Source organism: Ictidomys tridecemlineatus, chromosome 1, assembly GCF_052094955.1.
Source record: "Ictidomys tridecemlineatus isolate mIctTri1 chromosome 1, mIctTri1.hap1, whole genome shotgun sequence".
NCBI lineage: Eukaryota > Metazoa > Chordata > Mammalia > Rodentia > Sciuridae > Ictidomys > Ictidomys tridecemlineatus.
This window is the reverse complement of record NC_135477.1, coordinates 155,036,360-155,056,173: the sequence shown is the minus strand read 5'-3', so window position 1 is coordinate 155,056,173 and position 19,814 is coordinate 155,036,360. Positions and strand designations below refer to the sequence as shown.

At 41.5% G+C, this 19,814-nt stretch overlaps 1 protein-coding gene across 1 annotated transcript; it reads right to left on the bottom strand.

The window, feature by feature from the left end:
- Positions 1–4,601: 4,601 nt before the first annotated feature.
- On the bottom strand, positions 4,602–5,531 carry LOC101978072 (olfactory receptor 2Y1B). Its single transcript, XM_005340869.2, has one exon. It carries the CDS (start codon positions 5,529–5,531, stop codon positions 4,602–4,604), a length of 930 nt encoding a protein of 309 aa, XP_005340926.2.
- Between the last annotated feature and the right edge of the window lie 14,283 nt (positions 5,532–19,814).

Genomic DNA, 19,814 nt, shown 5'->3' with positions numbered 1-19,814 from the left:
ATAGATAAATTAAGAACAAGAATCACAGGATCAACTTAATAGATGCAGAAACTCATTAAAAAATTCAGCATCATGTTATGTGAAAAATGCTGGCAAAGCTAGGGATAGAAGAAACTTACCTCAGTAATATAAAGGTCATTTATGACAAGCCCAAACTCAATAGCATATAGAGTAAAGAACAATTGAAAACATTTCTTCTAAAATTAGAAACAAGACAAGTATGTGCACTCTCATCACTGAGATTCAACATAGTTCTTAAAACTATTCGGAGCAAACAGGAAAGACAAGGAAATTAAAGGGATACAAAAAGGAAAAGAAATAAAATTATCTCTATTTGTCAATGACATGATTCTGAATCTAGAAGTTCCACAAACCTCACTAGAAGTCCTCTGAAGCTGAAAAACATTGAGCAAAGTACCAGGATGCCAGATCAACATACCAAAATCAATAACTTTTTTAGGCTCCAGAAATGAATCTATTGAAAAAGAAATATGGTGAGTTATCTCATTCATAGTCAGCTCAAAAAAATACTTGGGAATAAATCTAACCAAGGTAAAAGACCTCTACAATGAAAACTATAGAATACTGAAGAAATCAATAGAAGACCTTCTTGGATAGACAGCATTTATATTTATATTGTCAAAATGATCATACTACAAAAAACAATATCCAGATTCAATGTAATACCATCAAAATTTCAATTACATTTTTCATAGAACTAGAAAATCCTAAAATTTATTTGAGAGAAAAGAAAAAGACCCCAAATAGCCAAAATGACACTGAACAAGAAGACTGATTTTGGAGGCATCACTGTATTGGTCTCAAATTATACTACAGAACTTGATTACAAAAACAGCATGTTGGCACCAAAAGAGACTTCAAGACCAGTGGAACAGAATAAAAGACACAGAGAAAACCCCACATAGATACATCTGATCCTTGACAAAGCTGTGAAAAAACATATGTTGGGGAAAAGAAGATTTTAAATAAATGATCTGGGGTACTGGGTATCAATATGTAGAAGAATGAAACAAGATTAGTATCTTTTATCCTTCACAGAAGTCAACATAAAGTGGATTAAAGACCTAGGAATTAGACCAGAAACATTGTACCTCTAGAAGAAAACATGCACACAAACTCCAACAAACTGACAAAGACACTGACTTCCTTCAGAAGACTGTAAAATTCAAGAAATAAAATGAAGGAATAATAAGTGGAATAGCATCAAATGGAAAAAATCAACTCCTTCTGCACAGCAAAGGGGATAAGTGTGCAAAGACAGCCTACAGAGTGGCAGAAAATATTTTCCAGCTACTCCTCTGGACTAGAATCCAAAATATCTAAAGAATAAAAACACTTAACACACACACACACACACACACACACACACACACACAGAGAGAGAGAGAGAGAGAGAGAGAGAGAGAGAGAGAACAAATAATCTAAAAATAATCTAATTAATAATGGGCAAAAAAACAAACAGGTATTTCTCAAAAGAAGATATTCAAATGAGCGAAAAATATATAAAAATGTATAACATCCCTAGCAATAACAAAAATGTAAATCAAAATTACATTGAGATATCATCTTGCTCTAGTTAGCATAACAATAATCAAGAATACAAACAATAACAAACATCGGTGAGGATGTGGGGGAAAAGGCAACTTACATGTTGTTCTTGATACTGCAAATTGGTACAATCACTTTGGAAACCAGTATGGAGATTTCTCAAAAGTCTAGAAATGGAACCATTACTATGACCTAGATATTCTACCTTCAGTATTTATCAAAAAGAATTTAAATCAGGATAGTGTAAGGATATGGCCACATCAATATTTAGAGCAGCACTATACACAGTAATCAAGGTATGAGATGAGCCTAGGTGCCTGTCAACAGATGAATGAACATGGTGTATATTGGTTATACATACACAATGGTGCTTTACTCAGCCTTGAGGAAGAATGGAATTATGGCATTTGATGGTAAATGAATGGAACTGTAAAACATTATGCTACGTAAAATAAGCCAGACTCAGAAAGTCAAGTGTTGAAAATTTTCTCTCAGATGTGAAAGCCAGAGTAAAACAAAGGTGAAAAGGGAGGAATCCCATGAAAAAAGAAGTAAGACCAATATAGTAAAAGAAGGGAGTATCCAGGGAAAAAGTGAGAAACTGTGAAATGAAGTTGAATAAATTATGCTGTATACATATATGACTATACTACAGTGAATTTCACATTTAGGTATAAGACAGGAATTTGAAAACAAATAAATTGCTGGGTGCTGTGGTGCACATCTGTAATCCCAGTGGCTTGGAAGGCTGAGGCAGGAGGATCACAAGTTCAAATCCAGTCTCAGCAATTTAGTAAGGCTTTAAGCAATTTAGCAAAAACCTGCTATAATGGTTAATTTGAATTTACAACTTGGTTGACTGAATTAAGAGACACCAAAGATTAAGAGGCTTCTAGGTGGGTCAGTGAAGTTATATCTAGGAATGATCTGGATATGGGATAGTGAACTGAACTGAAAACTCTCCCTAAGCATGAGCAGCACCAATATGCTGGAGGATTGGATGGCATAAATGTTGGGAGAACAAGGAACCAGCAGCAGATGCAGACTCCATTCTTCTTGAACAGGTTCTTGATTGCTACTGTGGTCACTTGAGGAAATCAGACTCTTGCTCCTTCACTCTTTCACAGGGGACTCTGCCAGTGATTCTCCAGGGAGTTTCCAGAAGCCTTTGACCTCCAACTGGGGTAGCATCATTGATCCTTCTTGCTTGGAGGCATCTTGGACTGTGCAGCTACAGGTTCCTCTACCTCTCTAGCCTACAGATGGCCATTGTATAATAAATTCCCTGATTATAATCACACTTCCTGTTGATTCAGTTCTTCTACAGAAAACTGAATAATACACTAGACTCAAAATAAAAAGGATTAAAAGTAAAAAGGGGCTAGGGTTTTGGCTCAGTGGCTAAGCATCCTTGCGATTCAATAATTGGTCCCCAATAAAGAAAAAAAATAGAAGGATGACCATTACAGTAGAGGAAGGGGACCAGGGACAGGGATTGGAGATTGAAAGAAGTACTGAGGACAGAATTTGAGTAAATTATTTAAATTACTTGGTTCCTGTGGTGTGTGTTCAAAGACAGGTAACTCAGGCCTAGGATAGGGAAAAGGTAATCCTGTTTTCCTTGAGGTTAGGGATGGGGAGAGGGAGAAGAGGAAAAGAAAACATATCCATTTGAACTAAGCCTCAGTGGCAGAGCAGCCAGGGCTACATTAACAGTATGAAGTGGACAAATGTTACTACAGGAACTTCTCTCTTTTTGTTCTGTTTCTTATGTACATTATTTCTTTATGATGATACTGGTGTTGAGAATTGGGTTCAAGTCCTCTTCTTTCAGTGTTGAAGATTGAACTGGCCAGAAATGTTGAGGCAAGAGCAAAGAGTTTATTTAAAGGATAGAACACACACACACACACACACACACACACACACACATGCACGCACACAAACACACACACACACAAACACACACACATTGAAAGAGGCTCTGCCACAGGAGGGTGTCCTAGTTTTTGTCCAAGGGAGTAGGGCTGTTTCCCCCTTTTTATACATTATATTTTTCCTTTATTCTCATGCTCCCTCCTCCTCTTATCTTGCCTACATGACCAAAAAGTGGACCAAGAGCAGACTCTCAGGTTTTGAGGCAGGAAGGGAGCAGCCCAGGAGCCATTCATTAACACCTCCTTGCAGGGAGGAACATTTCCCTGGAGGTTGGTAACCTTGGCAACAGGTTGGAGGGAGTGGTATGCTCAGGAGTTATTAGCATTTTATTTCCTGATCCATTCATTTATTACTGCACTGATTGTCCTTTTGCCCCTGGCCTAGACAGATTTCATGACTAACACACTTGGTGCAAGTAATAAACTTTTATTCTTTTCTTTTTGCAATGTCATGTTACATATTTTGCCTTTTTCCTTCAGTAGGTAAATGACATTCACTTTGAAACCCTATCTGCTCAGAATAGGGCACCTGAGCATGACTCCTTATTTGCTAATAACTGTTATAACTAGAAGACTAGAGGAATAACTATTGTTTGAGAAGGTAGAAATAGGTATGAGTTGTATGGTAAGTTGGTCAGGGCCAGAATTTTTTAAAAACTGGAAGTTAACATATGTCTTTCCCACTTAGACATATGTTAATGTCTTTCCCACTTAGGCACATCCCACTTAGAGATACTGACAACAATGTGATTCAGTCTCTTTCAAAAAGGGGTTACCACATTGAATTAGTCTTCCCTGACTCTAGGACATGTACAGAGTTTTTCCCTATTGTCCACATATGGCAAAATGTACCCTCTTCTCAAGCTCATTCTTTTGAAACATTGTGATACAAGAGAAGATTTACTCCCTCTTGAACAATAATCATAAAGACACTGAATTAGAGATTCCCACTTCCAACTTCCCAAGAAGGAATATAGTGAAATTCTGAGGACTCAAGAGGGCTATTCCCTAGTGGCCAACTGCCTCCAAAGAAAAGGCTAGTTTTTAGGAAATGAAAGTTACCATAGAAAATGTAATTTGTTTCCCCTCCTACCTTCAATCTCTGCTTTTTCCTAGTACCTTCAAGAGAGCCCCCTTCACATCCTTGTTCCTTAGGGTATAGATCAGAGGATTGAGCATAGGAGTAATGATAGTATAAAAAAGGGCAACAAATTTTCCTTCACTCTCAGAATAACTGCTTGTAGGTTGGAGGTATGTGTAGATGGCTGAGCCATAAAACAGGCAAACCACCAGGAGGTGGGAGCCACATGTCCCCAAAGCCTTTCCACACCCAGCCATTGACTTGAGTTTCAGCACTGCCTTAGCAATGTGTGCATAGGAGACTAGAATCAGTGCTGCAGGAACAACAACGATTATGACTCGGGCCACAAACATCTTGGCCTCTGTTCCTCCTGTATCCTCACAAGCCAACTTCAGTAGTACAGGCATCTCACAAAAGAAGTGATTCAACTGATTTCCACAGAGAGGCATGGCCATCATGAGTCCTGTCTGAATCAGAGAGTTCATGAGGCCTCCCACCCAGGAGGCAATAGCCAGTGCCTGGCAGAAATGAGGGTGCATGATGGTTGTGTAGTGGAGTGGGCGACACACAGCAGCATAGCGGTCAAAGGCCATCACTACCAGGAGCACGGCCTCAGTGGAGCCCAAGGCAAGAGATATGAGGAGTTGGGCCACACACCCTCCATAGCTGATGGTCCTGTCAAGTCCAGAAAGATTTATCAGCAGCTGGGGCACAGTGCTGGTGGTATAGCAGAGGTCCAGGAAGGAGAGGTGGCAGAGGAAGAAGTACATGGGCGTGTGCAGTCGAGGGTCCAGTCTTGAGAGAGCAATGATGCTGGTGTTGCCAAAGAGGGTCAGAGAGTAAAAAATTGAAATAAAAACAAAAAGGGTGAGTTCCAGTTGAGGCCAGTCTGAAAAGCCTACCAAAATGAAGCCATCATCAATACTGGTATTCTTACATCCCATAGTCATTTCCTTGCCCAAACAACAGAAAAAGATTGATGCCTCTTCTGAAGAAATTGAATTAAGATATTATTTTCACTGTTCCCTGTGTATTCCTACATGTATTCCCTATGTATTCCTAAAGCATACATTTAATTTACACTAAGCTATTTAGATCAGTTCCATACAGTCTTCTATTCCTACTCTTCTCTTCTGTAGTGTGGAGATTAGGAATGATGGCCCTTTTTGTGAGCCCTATTCCCACTGCCTGTGTATTCCATGATTTGAGGCAATCTATTCAATCATTTTGACATGATGCTTCCTTGTCTGAACATATAGATGATGTATTGCCTCCCTCCACTGAGACAAGAATCCAATGCATTCATGTAAAAATTGCTTTTAAAAAAAATCTAATTTGTCACTGGGAGTGTTGCTTAGTAGTAAAGTACTTCCCTGGAATGCATAGACCATTGATTAGATCCCGAGTACTGCAAAAGTATAAAAAAATCTAAAGTATAAAAACATATCATCAGTATTCTATTCTCTTTATCATTTTCTTGGTGTAGTAGGTAGGATTTTTCAGTGGCTGATGTTAAGGACTTATGAGGCTGAGATCAAAAGTTGGGCTTCTGAGACTGGGGATATAGCTCAGTTGGTAGAATACTTCCCTCATGTGCACAAGGCCCTCTGTTCAATCCCTAACACCATAAAAAATGAAAATTGGATTCTGGTGCTCCTCCGCTTTCTTCTGTTCAGAGAATAACTTCAATACACCAATCCTGAAATCGTTGCTCATGATCAACGATCATCTGTCACTTAGGACCAGGAAGAGTAGAGATGCATCCCTTTAGGGCAAAAATAATTCATAACAGATACATTCCTTATGATGAGTCATCACCTTTCGAGTATCCCCACCTGTTTATCTAAGTGATAAATCCATCCTTCCACTACCCGGGAAGAGTTGCTCTCCTCTCTAGTCCAATCTTTTTTTGCAAAAAAAAAAAAGCACTTGTCACACCCACTTGATGTCTTTTACACGTTTGTATCCTACTCCAAGCCCTGTGCACAACACAGTCAGTTTAAAAATACTACTGTCCTCTCTTAGGGATAAATTCACTTTACTTTTGTTCATGATATGCACTACATGTTAAGGAACTTTTTCTGAATGAAACATTTGACTCTCCCATTACATCTGATGAAAATCTATTTTCTCTAGGAACCCAGAGGATTAATGGTCAACACACTTTAATAAACTATAGCAGTGAAATATGCATAAAGTTACTTTTTACTTGAAAGATTGATATTTCTTATAGTTAAAATCTAAATACCATATAAGAAAATTTACCAGAAACCAAAAAAAAAAAAGAAAAATAAAAAAAATCCTAAGCAATAGAAGCTTAGCCTATGCTCAACATGAGCAGTTTTTGCCAAATTAACACATTCTTCTTTTCATTAAGTCTGCTGTACTGAAAGATCATTAACAGTGCTTTGGTGCTGGATGACTTATTCCAGTAAAGTGTTTAGGTGCCATGGTTCATGTCCTTATACAAAAGATGGGGAAAATGTAAATTATAAAGAGAAAGTTTTCATACACATGTAATATGACCAACATACCTATGATGGGTTTTGGATGAACATTTTAGTAAATTAACTAATGAAGTCTGCAGTCAGATCCCTATATATCAACTTTATTACTTCCCATATCACCTGTTTTGAAATTTCAGTTCTGTGAGTCTCCAATCACTTAAATGTAAAAAAGTAAAGCAAAGCAAAAACAAATTTTTATTTCACAAGATTTTGATTTGGACTAAAGGATCTCATACATTCCGAAGTGCCGATTTATGTAATATATACTTTTAACACTTGTCTGTCTACACTAGTAATCTTTACATAGCATCCAAGTGGGACAATTCTTTGTGCACAGTTCTTTCACAGGTCCTTAGAAAGGCATGAATACTTGCAGCAATTTCAGGTTTATTTATAAACTGTGTTGTGCTGGTGTCCATATTTCTTTGGAGTCATGTGTGAAAGAAGTCCCAATTCTATGTAGCTCAAAGTCACTATCCTTGCTCAATCATGTTGACTATATTCTGCCTGAACAGGAGCTTTTGCTTTGGAGGCTGTGTACTACTTTCTAATCTCTAGGGTCCTTCTGAGGTTGGGCTGAGGTGCAGAACTACAGTATCGGTATACATATCCACATGAAGTGTTCTATTAAACTTCTGAGACTGATGCTAGTGACTCTGTGTTCAGCATGACTCACCTGCTCTCCTTGTATTGGCCACACATCTGTCATTCAAGAACCAGTGGCTGCAGTGTGATACTTTCTTCATACCTCATAGAGCATTTCTCATGGTCTTAGTTGCTCAGGGTTATCTTATGCCCATACCTGGAAATCATAAAGAGAGAATCTCCCTGGAAACCAGGAGTATGTTCTGTCTTTCATGAACAGTTGGCAGCTCCCTCACACACAGAATCCAGTGATGGACCTCTGTAGATTCCATATATTATCCCTAGTCCTACATCTCATAACTCAGGAATGACTTGACCCTGGAGGGTGGGGACAACTTAATTGCAGAGCACCTAAATAAACATCCCAAATGACAGTCCTCCAAATGTTGAGGAAAAAACTATTTACAACAGGAAAGTTTTACTGGCTTCCATATTCCTCAACTGAAGGTGACAGCTTGAAAATATCCACTTCCTTTCACCTTGCCAAAATCTTTCATCCCAGCAAAGAACAGATAAAATGTTAGACTGATACAATTGTTTCCTAATGATTCACATTTGCATCTCAGACATCATTGTGTTCATGATTTCTCCTTCTACAACTTTGTATTGAAATAAAAGTGTAGTACCTGAGACTCTGCACTGATCAGTTAGCAGTAGGAATACCATGCAAGATCTTGGGGGTAGACAAAATAGAACCAAAGGACAATTGAACCGATATGACAATTGAACCAAAAGAACACCTATTACCCTCCTGCATGAGAAACATGGGGTGTTTCTTGAGTTTTTAGACTAGAAGAGGGAATATTTTAATTCTAGTGTGACACTTGTATCTGTGTTTAAACTCCTGTCTTATGGGAAAAGCTGTAAATTTGCTTTGTTCTTCTCAAAATGCCACCACTCAGGTAAAATTCACAACAGGGCAGATTTTGGGCTCAGTATAAAGAAAACTTTAAAAAGAGAGCCATGAGAAAAATATTCTTACTGAAAAGGAAGTGATATTCCTGTAACTTAAAAGTTTCCTGCTAGTTCAGAGGCTGAAAGCTGATCTTTCAGGATATTGTAAAAATGTTTCTGAATTATTTTAAAGATGTAGTTTGAACAGATGGTTTGGAGCATCCTATCCAGCCCTGATCTACATTTTTCTAACCTTAAATTATCTTTCTACAACTTAACCCCTATTCCTAATCTCCTTGACACACAGAAAACATTTTGACATTTGTATCTTTGGTTTCTTGTACTACAAAGGTCAGTAACCACCTATGTTCAACTCTATGTGTTTGCTCTGTATGTGTGCACATTCATGTGTCTCTGCATGTTGTGTATAATAATAAATATCTCCATCAGAAATCCTGTTTAAATTTTTTCTCAATAGTGTTAGTATTATATCCTTCAGCCTATCTTCTAATTTAATGTTATTGTCGGACTATAATGGGACCACATTAAAGCCAGAAAGTTGAATCTCTGAATAAGCAAAAAAGGAAATTATACAATTTTCTTCCCCATCACCTAAATAGTTACACCATGTCGTCTTCAATTTGGATCTAATTGTATTCCTTCTATTATGTCTGCATGTGTAGTTTTTGGGAGACTAGACCAGTTATAAAACCTTACTACATATCAAAGCATTCTTCCACCAGTCTCCCAAACCATCTCCTATACAGATTCAATCATTCTGTGGTCTGAACCCTATCCCTTTCACATAATATTCAAAATTACTTTAAGTCAACACACATGCTCTACATAAAATCTTGTTCCCCTATAATTTATGCAGTTGCAAACAATGAGATGCAAGTCAGTGTCTTTATTCTTGGCAATAGAAAACAAAAGTCTTTATAAGAGATAATTTGTATTTTTACCTGAATTTAGCATTTCTTTGTCCTGAAACTTGGTAGCAAACAGAGTAAAATCCAGGGCTAATTGCCTAGTGGAATATTTCTTATTTTGTGTTTTTATTTCCTGTGAAGCCAAAGTAGCCCACAGTACTCACCCAGACCTCCAGAAAACTACCGAATTTACCACCCTCAATTCTTTCTATTGATTTCAAAGCTGATGTGAACCTATTTGAGACTGTTAGTATCTGGAGATGTCTCAGTTAGATACATTCTTCTTTTTTGTTGATTTCCTTTGTAGAGTGAGACCTTGGATCAGATGTTCTGTCCTGGAGATGTCATGATCACAGCTTGTTCCTCTTCAGCAGGGAGCTTGCTGAGGCTCAAAACCTACAAGGTGGGTGCATCCCCACCAGTAAGCCACCCAGCTCAAGCTAGCCAGCTGACCAGCAAGGAGCTGTCAAGACTACCACTTGACTCTAAGGCTGAAGACACCAATTCTGCCCTTGGGCATTGCCAAGGTCTTCTTTAGAGCAGTGGAGGGAGAGAGTTGTTTACCAAGTGCAACCTTGGAGATCTTTGGGACCCAATGGGGCAATTATAATCAACTTACTGGCTCAAGATCTGCCTTGGAGCCCTCAGTTATCTTTCCCATATTGTATCCAAACCAAAGTAGTCAATTTGTTGTCCTCAGACCACATGTTCTTACTTGGCTCATGTGTCTCTGCAGCCTGGGATTCCTCCCACTTTCCTACTTCAGCCCCCATCCTGACAATCCTTCACCAGCCATGCAATCTTCCATGACCTAATTGAAGCCATCATCTTCTCAACACACCTAAAATCTTTTCCTTCTCTGGAATCTTTATACAACTCTCACATTCTCATTTATGTATATAGTTGATCCAACAAAATTGTTTTTTTTTCCTTAATGACAAGTTCATTGCTCTCTTTTTTATTTTCTACACTATATTTAATTTATCACATTTTCATACTTCTACCATAAAATACTATGTACAATTATAAGATAAAAGAGAAAGGGGGGAATCAATTGCTCCTACGAAGATGGTAAATGTCCTCTTTTAAAAACTCACGCATAAAAGAAAAATCATAGCTAAACCTTGTAGTGTTTATTCTGTATCAGGCACTGTTCCAGAACAACTAAGATTATAAAGATTTCCCCCAGGTGCTATGAGACAAAAGAAAGACAAAAGGCTCAGTGACACACTGACAGAAGTGTGATTCAGAGTGGCAGCAATACCAGTTGGATATCCCACCACATGGGCCATAAAGAGGAGCATATTTATGGGTTAGAATGAAACTGATTTCAACCTGACTGAAGTCTATCTGCTTTATCATAAGGTAATATTGAAGAGACAGGGGAAGCCCTGGAACCAGGATCCAGTTGTAAAATCCTACAAACAACTCTTTTGGTTTTATTTACTTATGATTTGCTGAGAAACTATGCAGGAAAACATAGCTAGATAAAACAGAGCCAGGGTTACTCAGGAGGAATCATGATGTTTATATCTCAAGTTTTGCCTGGAATCATGTCACGCAGAACCTACACAGGCAATCTTCCAAGGATTTATCCTCACAATAACTCATGTGGTAATTACCACTTACATTGCTATTCTACAGAAGATACTAAGGCATAGAGGTTTTAATTAAGTTCTTCATGGTTATATTACAGCTGTCTATGGCCATCCCAAGAAACTAAACCCAGGTATGAATAGACAAAGTAGAATCCCATTTACGGTGTTTTCTTAATTTTGTTTTTGTTTTTTTGTTTGTTTGTTTTTGGTAAAGAAGGGAGGGTTTATGTACACAGACACACACTCTCTATTTCTCTCTCTCTCTCTCTCTCTCTCTTTCTCTCTGTCTCATACACACACACACCACCACCACCACCACCATCATATAGCCTAGTTTTGTCAGGCTAAACCAACTAGATTTCTGGAAGTAAAATCCATAATGTTCACACTATGAAGAATTTGTTATTGATAGCCAAGCCAGGGAATCTGCCTAGATACCAGCTGGCTAAACCTGGCTGCCAGCCCCCCACCCCATGTAAGGAATAAGCAAACATAAAATGTGGTGAGCCGTTCCTGCGGACTGTGGTCGCCATTACATGATGGCGCTGGCTCCGCTGTGGTCAGTGAAGGACAACTCCATATCAAAGAGAGTTGGCGTGTTCCCAGCTCCTTATCAGAGAAAGTTGGCGTGTCGTTTTCTAGCACCCTGTGAGAAGGGTACACGTGGCAGCTTCGCATTGGGGTTCGTGGTGCTTTATTAAGGCTGGGAGGGGCATCCGAGGTAGAGTAGAAGAATTATTAGAAGAATATCAAGGGCCTGAATAAACTGCTGAAAGAAGATTCCTGAGTCGCGTCTTCCTTGCGGGCAAGGGGGGTCGCGACAAGTGGTGCCGAGACCCGGGAAAAAAGAAACAAAGAAACACCCAGGAACCAGAACTTTCAGCGGTCAGGGAGGTGCACCGGTAAGTCCCAGGTAACGTGGGACCCGCTGTTAAAAAGCGGGAAGCTCCTCTGTAAAGAGAGGGCGCTACATCTTATAGCAATTGCACTCTGAATTTTCGTTTTGTCTTCTGTGTATTTTCGTTTTGTTCTTGTGTACTTTCACTTTCGATTTCTGTGTTTTCTTGTGTTGCGTCATGGGTGCTGTGACTTCAAGTCCACTTCTTCTGGCCCTCGATGGCCTCTTACGTTCCAAGGGACTGGAGGTGAAGCATCGCACCTTGGAAAAATTTTTACAGAGAGTAGATGTCGCTGCACCGTGGTTCGCATTTTCGGGCAGCCTCACTACACCCAGCTGGGATAAATTAGGCAAGGACCTTGACTTTGCTCGTGAGCAGGGCATGTTAGAGGGCGGGGTGATACCCCTCTGGAAGATGGTCCGTAGTTGTCTTACGGATGGCCGATGCCAAGAAGCGCTTGTTAAAGGGCAAGAGGTTTTAGAACAATTGCATGAAGAAAAATCAGAAACAACAGAGAGCGAAGTGTCTCAGGAAGAGGGGAGTGTGCGGGGCGTGAAGAATGGGAGGAGACTGTATCCAGATCTCAGTGTGCTGCGCACGCCCCCATGCGAAAGTGGGTCAGAGGCAGAAGACGCTGAGGAGGAGGAGTTAAGAACGCTGTCCCGGCAGCTCAGGAGTTTAGGTACAGGGAACAGAGATAAGCAAGGGCTCAAGAACGGGCGGCCTCCCGATCCGCCTCCGTATGGCGGGGGTGTTTCGGGACGAAGTTTCCATGCCCAAACATGGAGGGCTGTTAACGCTGAGATGGGTCTTGCTTATCCAGTTTTTCAGGATGATAATAGGGGAAGATTTCATGAGCCTTTGGATTTCAAGATTGTAAAGACCCTGGCGGAGTCTGTGCGCGCTTATGGGGTTGATGCCGCCTTTACACTAACTCAGGTAGAGAACCTGTCTAGATATTGCATGACTCCCTCTGATTGGGCTAGCCTCGTTTGGGCTTTCATCTCCCCAGGCAAATATCTGGACTGGAGAGCATTTGTGCTAGAGGGCGCAGCAGAGCAAGCCGCCCAAAATCATGCAGCAGGACACCCCCATTGGGACAGAGACATGCTTTTGGGGCAAGGGAGATTTGCTAATCAACAGACAGGATTTCCTCCTGAAGTATATGACCAGATTAATAATATTTGCATTCGGGCATGGAAATCACTTCCTAATAGAGGAGAGGTGTCTGGTAACCTGACTAAAATTATACAAGGCCCTACAGAACCCTTTTCAGATTTTGTAGCAAGGATGGTGGATGCCGCTGGAAAAATTTTTGGAGATCCTGATAGAGCCATGCCCCTTATCAAGCAATTGGTTTTTGAGCAATGCACCAAAGAATGTAAAACAGCGATTACTCCTTATAAAAATAAAGGCATAGAGGCATGGATGAAGGTGTGTAGAGAGCTTGGAGGACCTTTAACTAATGCAGGTCTTGCAGCTGCTGTCCTTCAGGTTACAAAAAGGGGCGGTTCTGGTGCCGGAACATGCTTCCGTTGTGGTCAGCCTGGTCATCTCAAGCGTGAATGTCCAAAAAAAGACAATTTCAATGGACCTCCCCATGGTGGCTTTTCCAATGGCCCTCGTTTACCGGGGTTGTGTCCAAAATGTAAAAAGGGGAAGCATTGGGCAAAAGAGTGTAGATCAGTGAGGGACATCCATGGGCAGCCTATTTTAACTGGGTCAAAAAACGGCCGGAGGGGCCCTCGACCCCAGGGCCCACAAATATATGGGGCAATGGAGAATGTCACACCCGAACCCGAGACATGGCCATCTCTACGCCATCCCATGAGACGCGGAGAGCCACTGCAGGTGCAGCGGGATTGGACCTCTGTTCCACCTCCAGACTCGTATTAACACCTAAGATGGGAGTCCAGTTGGTAGAAACTGAGTTCAAAGGGCCTTTACCACCTGGCACTGTGGGCTTATTGATTGGACGTGCTTCCTCTATTTTACAAGGTCTTCATGTTTTTCCCGGAGTCATAAGCCCTGATACAGTGGGGACAGTAAAAGTCATGGTGGAAGCTCCAAGAGGCACTGTGTCTATCTCCCCAGGGGATCGGATTGCTCAATTACTAATTTTGCCTAGTTTACATAACCACTTCCCGGCTGACTCACGGTCACGGATGGGAAGTGAGATTGGTAGCACTGGAGGGAATTGTATCTATTTGTCACTGGGTATGAGCAACCGCCCCACCTTGGAATTAATCATAGAGGGTAAATCTATTGTGGGACTGCTGGATACAGGAGCAGACCGTAGTATTATAGCCCTTAAAGACTGGTCTAAGGGATGGCCAGTACAGACTTCTGATCAGTCCTTAAAGGGACTTGGATATGCCCAAGCTCCTCAAATTAGCTGCAGACATCTATCCTGGAAGGACCCAGAGGGACACAGTGGTACCTTTCAACCTTATGTGCTTGATTTACCTATTTCTTTATGGGGCCGTGATCTGATGGAAGACATGGGGTTCACCCTTAGTAATAACTATTCCCTAATGTCTCAACAGATTATGCAAAATATGGGGTATAGGCCAGGTCTAGGACTAGGAAAACATCTACAGGGGCGTAAACACCATGTGCAAGGTCATCAAAAACTTGACAGATTCGGTCTGGGTTTTTCATAGGGGCCGCTGGGGCTCAAATACCCATAACTTGGCTCACCGAGGAGCCTGTTTGGGTGCCTCAGTGGCCCCTTCCCTAGGCTAAACTGGCAGCAGCCCATGACCTAGTTAAAGAACAACTTGCCTTGGGCCACATTCAACATTCTACCTCTCCATGGAATACTCCCATATTTGTCATTAAGAAAAAATCAGGGAAGTGGCGCCTACTGCATGATTTACGAGCAGTTAATGCTCAAATGCAACTTATGGGGCCCATTCAAAGAGGGCTGCCGCTGCTTTCCTCTGTTCCTCAGGGCTGGCATATCATTGCTATTGACATTAAAGACTGTTTCTTTTCTATTCCTTTGCATCCTAAAGACTCACAGCGTTTTGCCTTCACCCTTCCCTCGTGTAATCACGAGGAACCAGATCAAAGGTTTGAGTGGGTCGTTTTACCACAGGGAATGTCTAACAGTCCTACGATTTGTCAGATGTATGTAGGGAAGGCACTCGCACCTCTCAGGCAACAATATCCTTCCATCAAGATTATTCATTATATGGATGATGTATTATTGGCAGCCAAATTAGAGCAGTCAGTTAATGAGGCCTATAAAGACTTGGTGAAGTTGTTAGCTCAGTATGGATTACATATTGCACCTGAGAAGGTTCAAACAGGGGATTCTATTCAGTATTTGGGAGCGACGATTGGATATGACATGTTACAACCACAAAAAGTTACTATAAAAACTCAAGATCTCCAGACTCTAAATGATTTTCAAAAACTGTTGGGAGATATTAATTGGATAGGAGGTTATTTACATATTCCTAATATCGTGCTCCAGCCTTTGTATGCTATTCTTAAGGGTGATCCAGATCTTACTTCCCCTTGTACCCTCACTAAAGAGGCCAGAGCGGCCCTTATAAAAGTAAAAAAAGCTATACAACATGCTACTCTATGCAGGCTCCAGAGTGATAAACCTTTCCAGTTATGTGTGCTTGCCACTATGCGGCAGCCTACTGGAGTACTGTGGCAAGATGGGCCTTTACTATGGATCCACCCACATGTATCCCCAGGAAAATCTTTAGAATACTATCCTGATGCTGTTGCAGCATTAGCACTTAGAGGGATTCAACAGAGCATTCAATTCTTTGGACAAGCACCTTCTTCTCTTATCATACCCTATTCTAAAGTTCAACTTAATGTTTTGTGTGCTACTCTGGACAACTGGGCCATTCTATGTTGCTCGTTTCAAGGGGATATTGATAATCATTACCCTTCTCATCCATTACTCCATTTTGTTAAAGAGCATCCTATCATTTTACCTAAAGTAACTTCACCCACTCCAATTCCGGGGGCTGTTAACATTTTTACTGATGGCTCTAAGTCTAAAATGGGAGCTTATGTGATTAATGACTCTCCCCCTGTCCAGCATCAATTTGCTCCTGGAAATCCACAATGGGTAGAACTACAAATTGTCATTGAAGTTTTTAAACAGTGTTCTTTTCCTTTCAATCTCATTTCGGACTCCATCTATGTGGTGCAGGCGCTCAAAATTCTGGAGGCTGTAGGAGCTATTAGTGACACCCATACTGTGTCTGTTTACTTTAATCAGCTTCAACAGCTTATCCGTAGCCGTACTGCCCCTTTCTATCCAATGCACATTCGGGCTCACACCTCTCTTCCTGGCCCGTTATCACAGGGTAATAACTAAAAGCCAGTTGGTATGCTTGGCCTCCTCCTTAAAAAAAACTAAATTGTTTCATCACAACTTTCATGTCAATGCTATGACACTGCACAGACGTTTTTCCATCTCCAGAGCAGATGCTCGTCAGATAGTATTACAATGTCCCCATTGTGTCACATTTCTTCATCCTCCTACTTATGGTGTAAACCCACGAGGATTGAAGCCATTGGTTGTCTGGCAAATGGACGTAACTCACGTGCCTGACTTTGGCAACCTCAAATATGTACATGTTTCTATTGACACATACTCTGGAATTATTCATGCTTCTGCTTTATCGGGAGAAAAGGCACGTAATGTTATTACTCATTGCTTAGAGGCATGGGCAGCATGGGGTGCACCTGCATCCCTTAAGACTGATAATGGACCTGCTTATACGGGCAGACAGTTTACATCTTTTTGTTCTACTATGGGAGTACAACTTACTCATGGGTTGCCTTACAATCCTCAAGGACAAGACATTGTTAAATGTGCCCACCACACCTTAAAAAAAAACTTACAAAAACAAAAAGGGGGAATAGGAGTTGACCACACTCCTAAAGAACGCCTGTCCTTAGCTCTTTTTACCATTAATTTTTTAAATTTGGATATTCATGGCCGCTCTGCGGCCGATAGACATGTGTCCCCTCAGCCCTCTGTGACTGACTATGTTAAGTGGAAGGATGTTCTTACGGGCCAATGGAACGGCCCTGACCCCGTGCTGACATGGGCACGAGGATCTGTATGTGTTTTTCCCCAGGATCGCACGGAGCCGCTGTGGATCCCTGAACGCCTGACAAGAAGAGTCTCGAGATCTACTAACCAGCAGCAGAAGGTGCCACAACAGTCCCATGATGAGGAGCTTCATTCTGATGAGTGCTCTGGCTCTGATGCTGGTGCCAACGGTACAGATGGCACCAATGCAGTGGTGGGCAGTGGCACGGGCATGGCCAATGCCAATGCCAGTTCATAGTAATTCTAGTGTCCTCCCCACTCTTTTTTCTACCTCATGTGAGATGTCTGCTCCTTGTACCTCTCCTAGAGGGGACATGGAAAATATTTTTAATCAGTCTCAAGTTAATCTCACAGGAGTTTTTTGTTTCAGTCTTGGGAACACTAATTGTATTAGCCTTAAGACCAAAAATTTGACTAACTGGGAGGACCCATTGCGGTCCAGTCGAGTCTCAGGGAGTATTCTCAGTGCTGTATTGAGCCAAGTAGTTTCAGGGAAGCAATCAGGCTCAGGGACCCCCGCAACTAGCTCTGTTTTAAACATAACTACTTTAGCTATTATCTCTGAGGTACTAATCCCAATGCCTCCTTCTTCTAATAGTACTTGCAATGCCACTCATTTCAAGGCCTCTCCCTACTGTACCCCTAATTTTGGTTTTCCCCCGACATTTACGCCTTGTCAGGATCATTCTTGGGAGAAACATCAAGTTGCTAAAGGTTTCTCCTTTTCCCCCCCTCTGAAGAGATATGTTTACAACTTTAACAACAATGCCAACTCCTCTACAGGAACAGGTTGGTCCTGGTTTCAATGGCTCATTTCCAATGAGAAGGGGGCTTCAGCCGATATTTCCGCATTGGCTCAATTACTAGGAGCCAAAAGTTGGCTGGCTAATGTTTCTGGCACTACTAAGGAGAGTGAACGAGGTAATAGACTTACATCTGTTTCGTTCAACTCTCTGTTACATTATGCCACATTGCCTCCTGCAATGGTCTGTATCCAATCCCCGTTCCTGTTCCTTTTAGCTAATCACACCTCATCGGGGATGCTGGATTGTTCTATTATTACCTGTTTCTTATCTAAGTGTTGAAATGGTTCTTGGACTGTAGCAGTGATTATAAAAATTCCAACTTTTGTCCCAATACCAGTCACTGCGGATCCAGATAAATTTCCTATTGTAAAGCTACTTAGAGTCCGCAGAAATTTTGGAATCACAACAATTATAGTGACAGCCGTGGCGGCATCTGCTGCTGCAGCAGTTACGGCCGGAGTAGCCATGGCCAGTCAAGTACAAACTGCTGCCACTATTAATCAAGTTGTTCAACAAACGTCCTCTATACTTAAATCGCAAAATGCGATTAATCAACATATTTTGTCAGGGATTTTAGCTACCAACCAAAGAATAGATTTTCTTCAAGCTCAGGTAGAGGAATTGGCTGACCTAGTACTTTTAGGCTGCATTGACCAACGTGCACATTTATGTATAACCTCTGTCAGATTTAATGATTCCAGAAATACTTCCCACATCATTGGTGGATATCTGGCCGGAAATTGGTCCATGGAAGCGGAAGACATGATCCAGTCTCAACTAACCCAGATAGCTGTCTTAAATAGTACCCGTGTCAATCCCGTGACTCTGGGTCAATTCACCAATTGGATATCTTCTGCTTTTTCCTTTTTTAAAGAGTGGGTGGGAGTAGGCATTTTTGGTGCACTGTGTTGTTTTGGTATGTTCCTCTGTTTGTGGTTTCTCTGTCACCTTAAGGCTCGTAGTGCTCAAGATAAGGCTATGATCATACAAGCTCTTGCTGCTTTAGAAACTGGCAACTCACCACAGGTCTGGCTTGCGCATCTTAAGCACTAAACTTTTGACATGGTCATTACACCCCAAGTTATTATAACATTGCACTGGGATTGACATGTCTTTCCTCGTTATTCTCTTAGTGTCAGAAAGCCCTTGCACTCTGCCGGTCTTGCTACCATTGCAGGCAGATGGGTTTCTACACTAGTGCCTTTGACATGGTCGTTGCACCCCAAGTTATTATAACATTGCACTGGGTACGACATGTCCTTCTTTTGTCTTTCTTTTAGTGCTGGAAAGCCCTTGCACTCTGCAGGTCTTGTTGCCATTGCACGCAGAAGGGTTTCCACACTGGTCTTTATCTGTCACTTTAAAGTCCGTGCCTTTCTTTCAGGGTGCTGCCAACTTGTTTGTAGTTGTACTTCTGCATGGCCACAGTTCAACCTCAGCTATTCCCTCTTACTCACCATCTTCATGATACAGGATGCGAGGCAAGGCACTGCACTTGAGTGATCCATTGAGAAGAGGGACCTCAAGGGGAGTATGTCCTATTGCATGCGGGTTTGACGTGTCTCCGCCCAGCCCCACTAAAAAAGGCGTCAGCTGATATGGTGTCAGATCTGGGGAAGGCGCCCCCTGGGGCTGGCCCATACTATGCAGCCACTTCTGCACAGTGGGATAGGACCTCTACTCTCGCCTGTATTGTCTTAGTGAAACAAAAAGGGGGAGCTGTGGTGAGCCGTTCCTGCGGACTGTGGTCGCCATTACATGATGGCGCTGGCTCCGCTGTGGTCAGTGAAGGACAACTCCATATCAAAGAGAGTTGGCTTGTTCCCAGCTCCTTATCAGAGAAAGTTGGCATGT

Excerpts from the sequence above, each read along its gene's own strand:
- LOC101978072 (XM_005340869.2), bottom strand. The coding sequence starts at position 5,531 with ATGGGATGTAAGAATACCAGTATTGATGATGGCTTCATTTTGGTAGGC.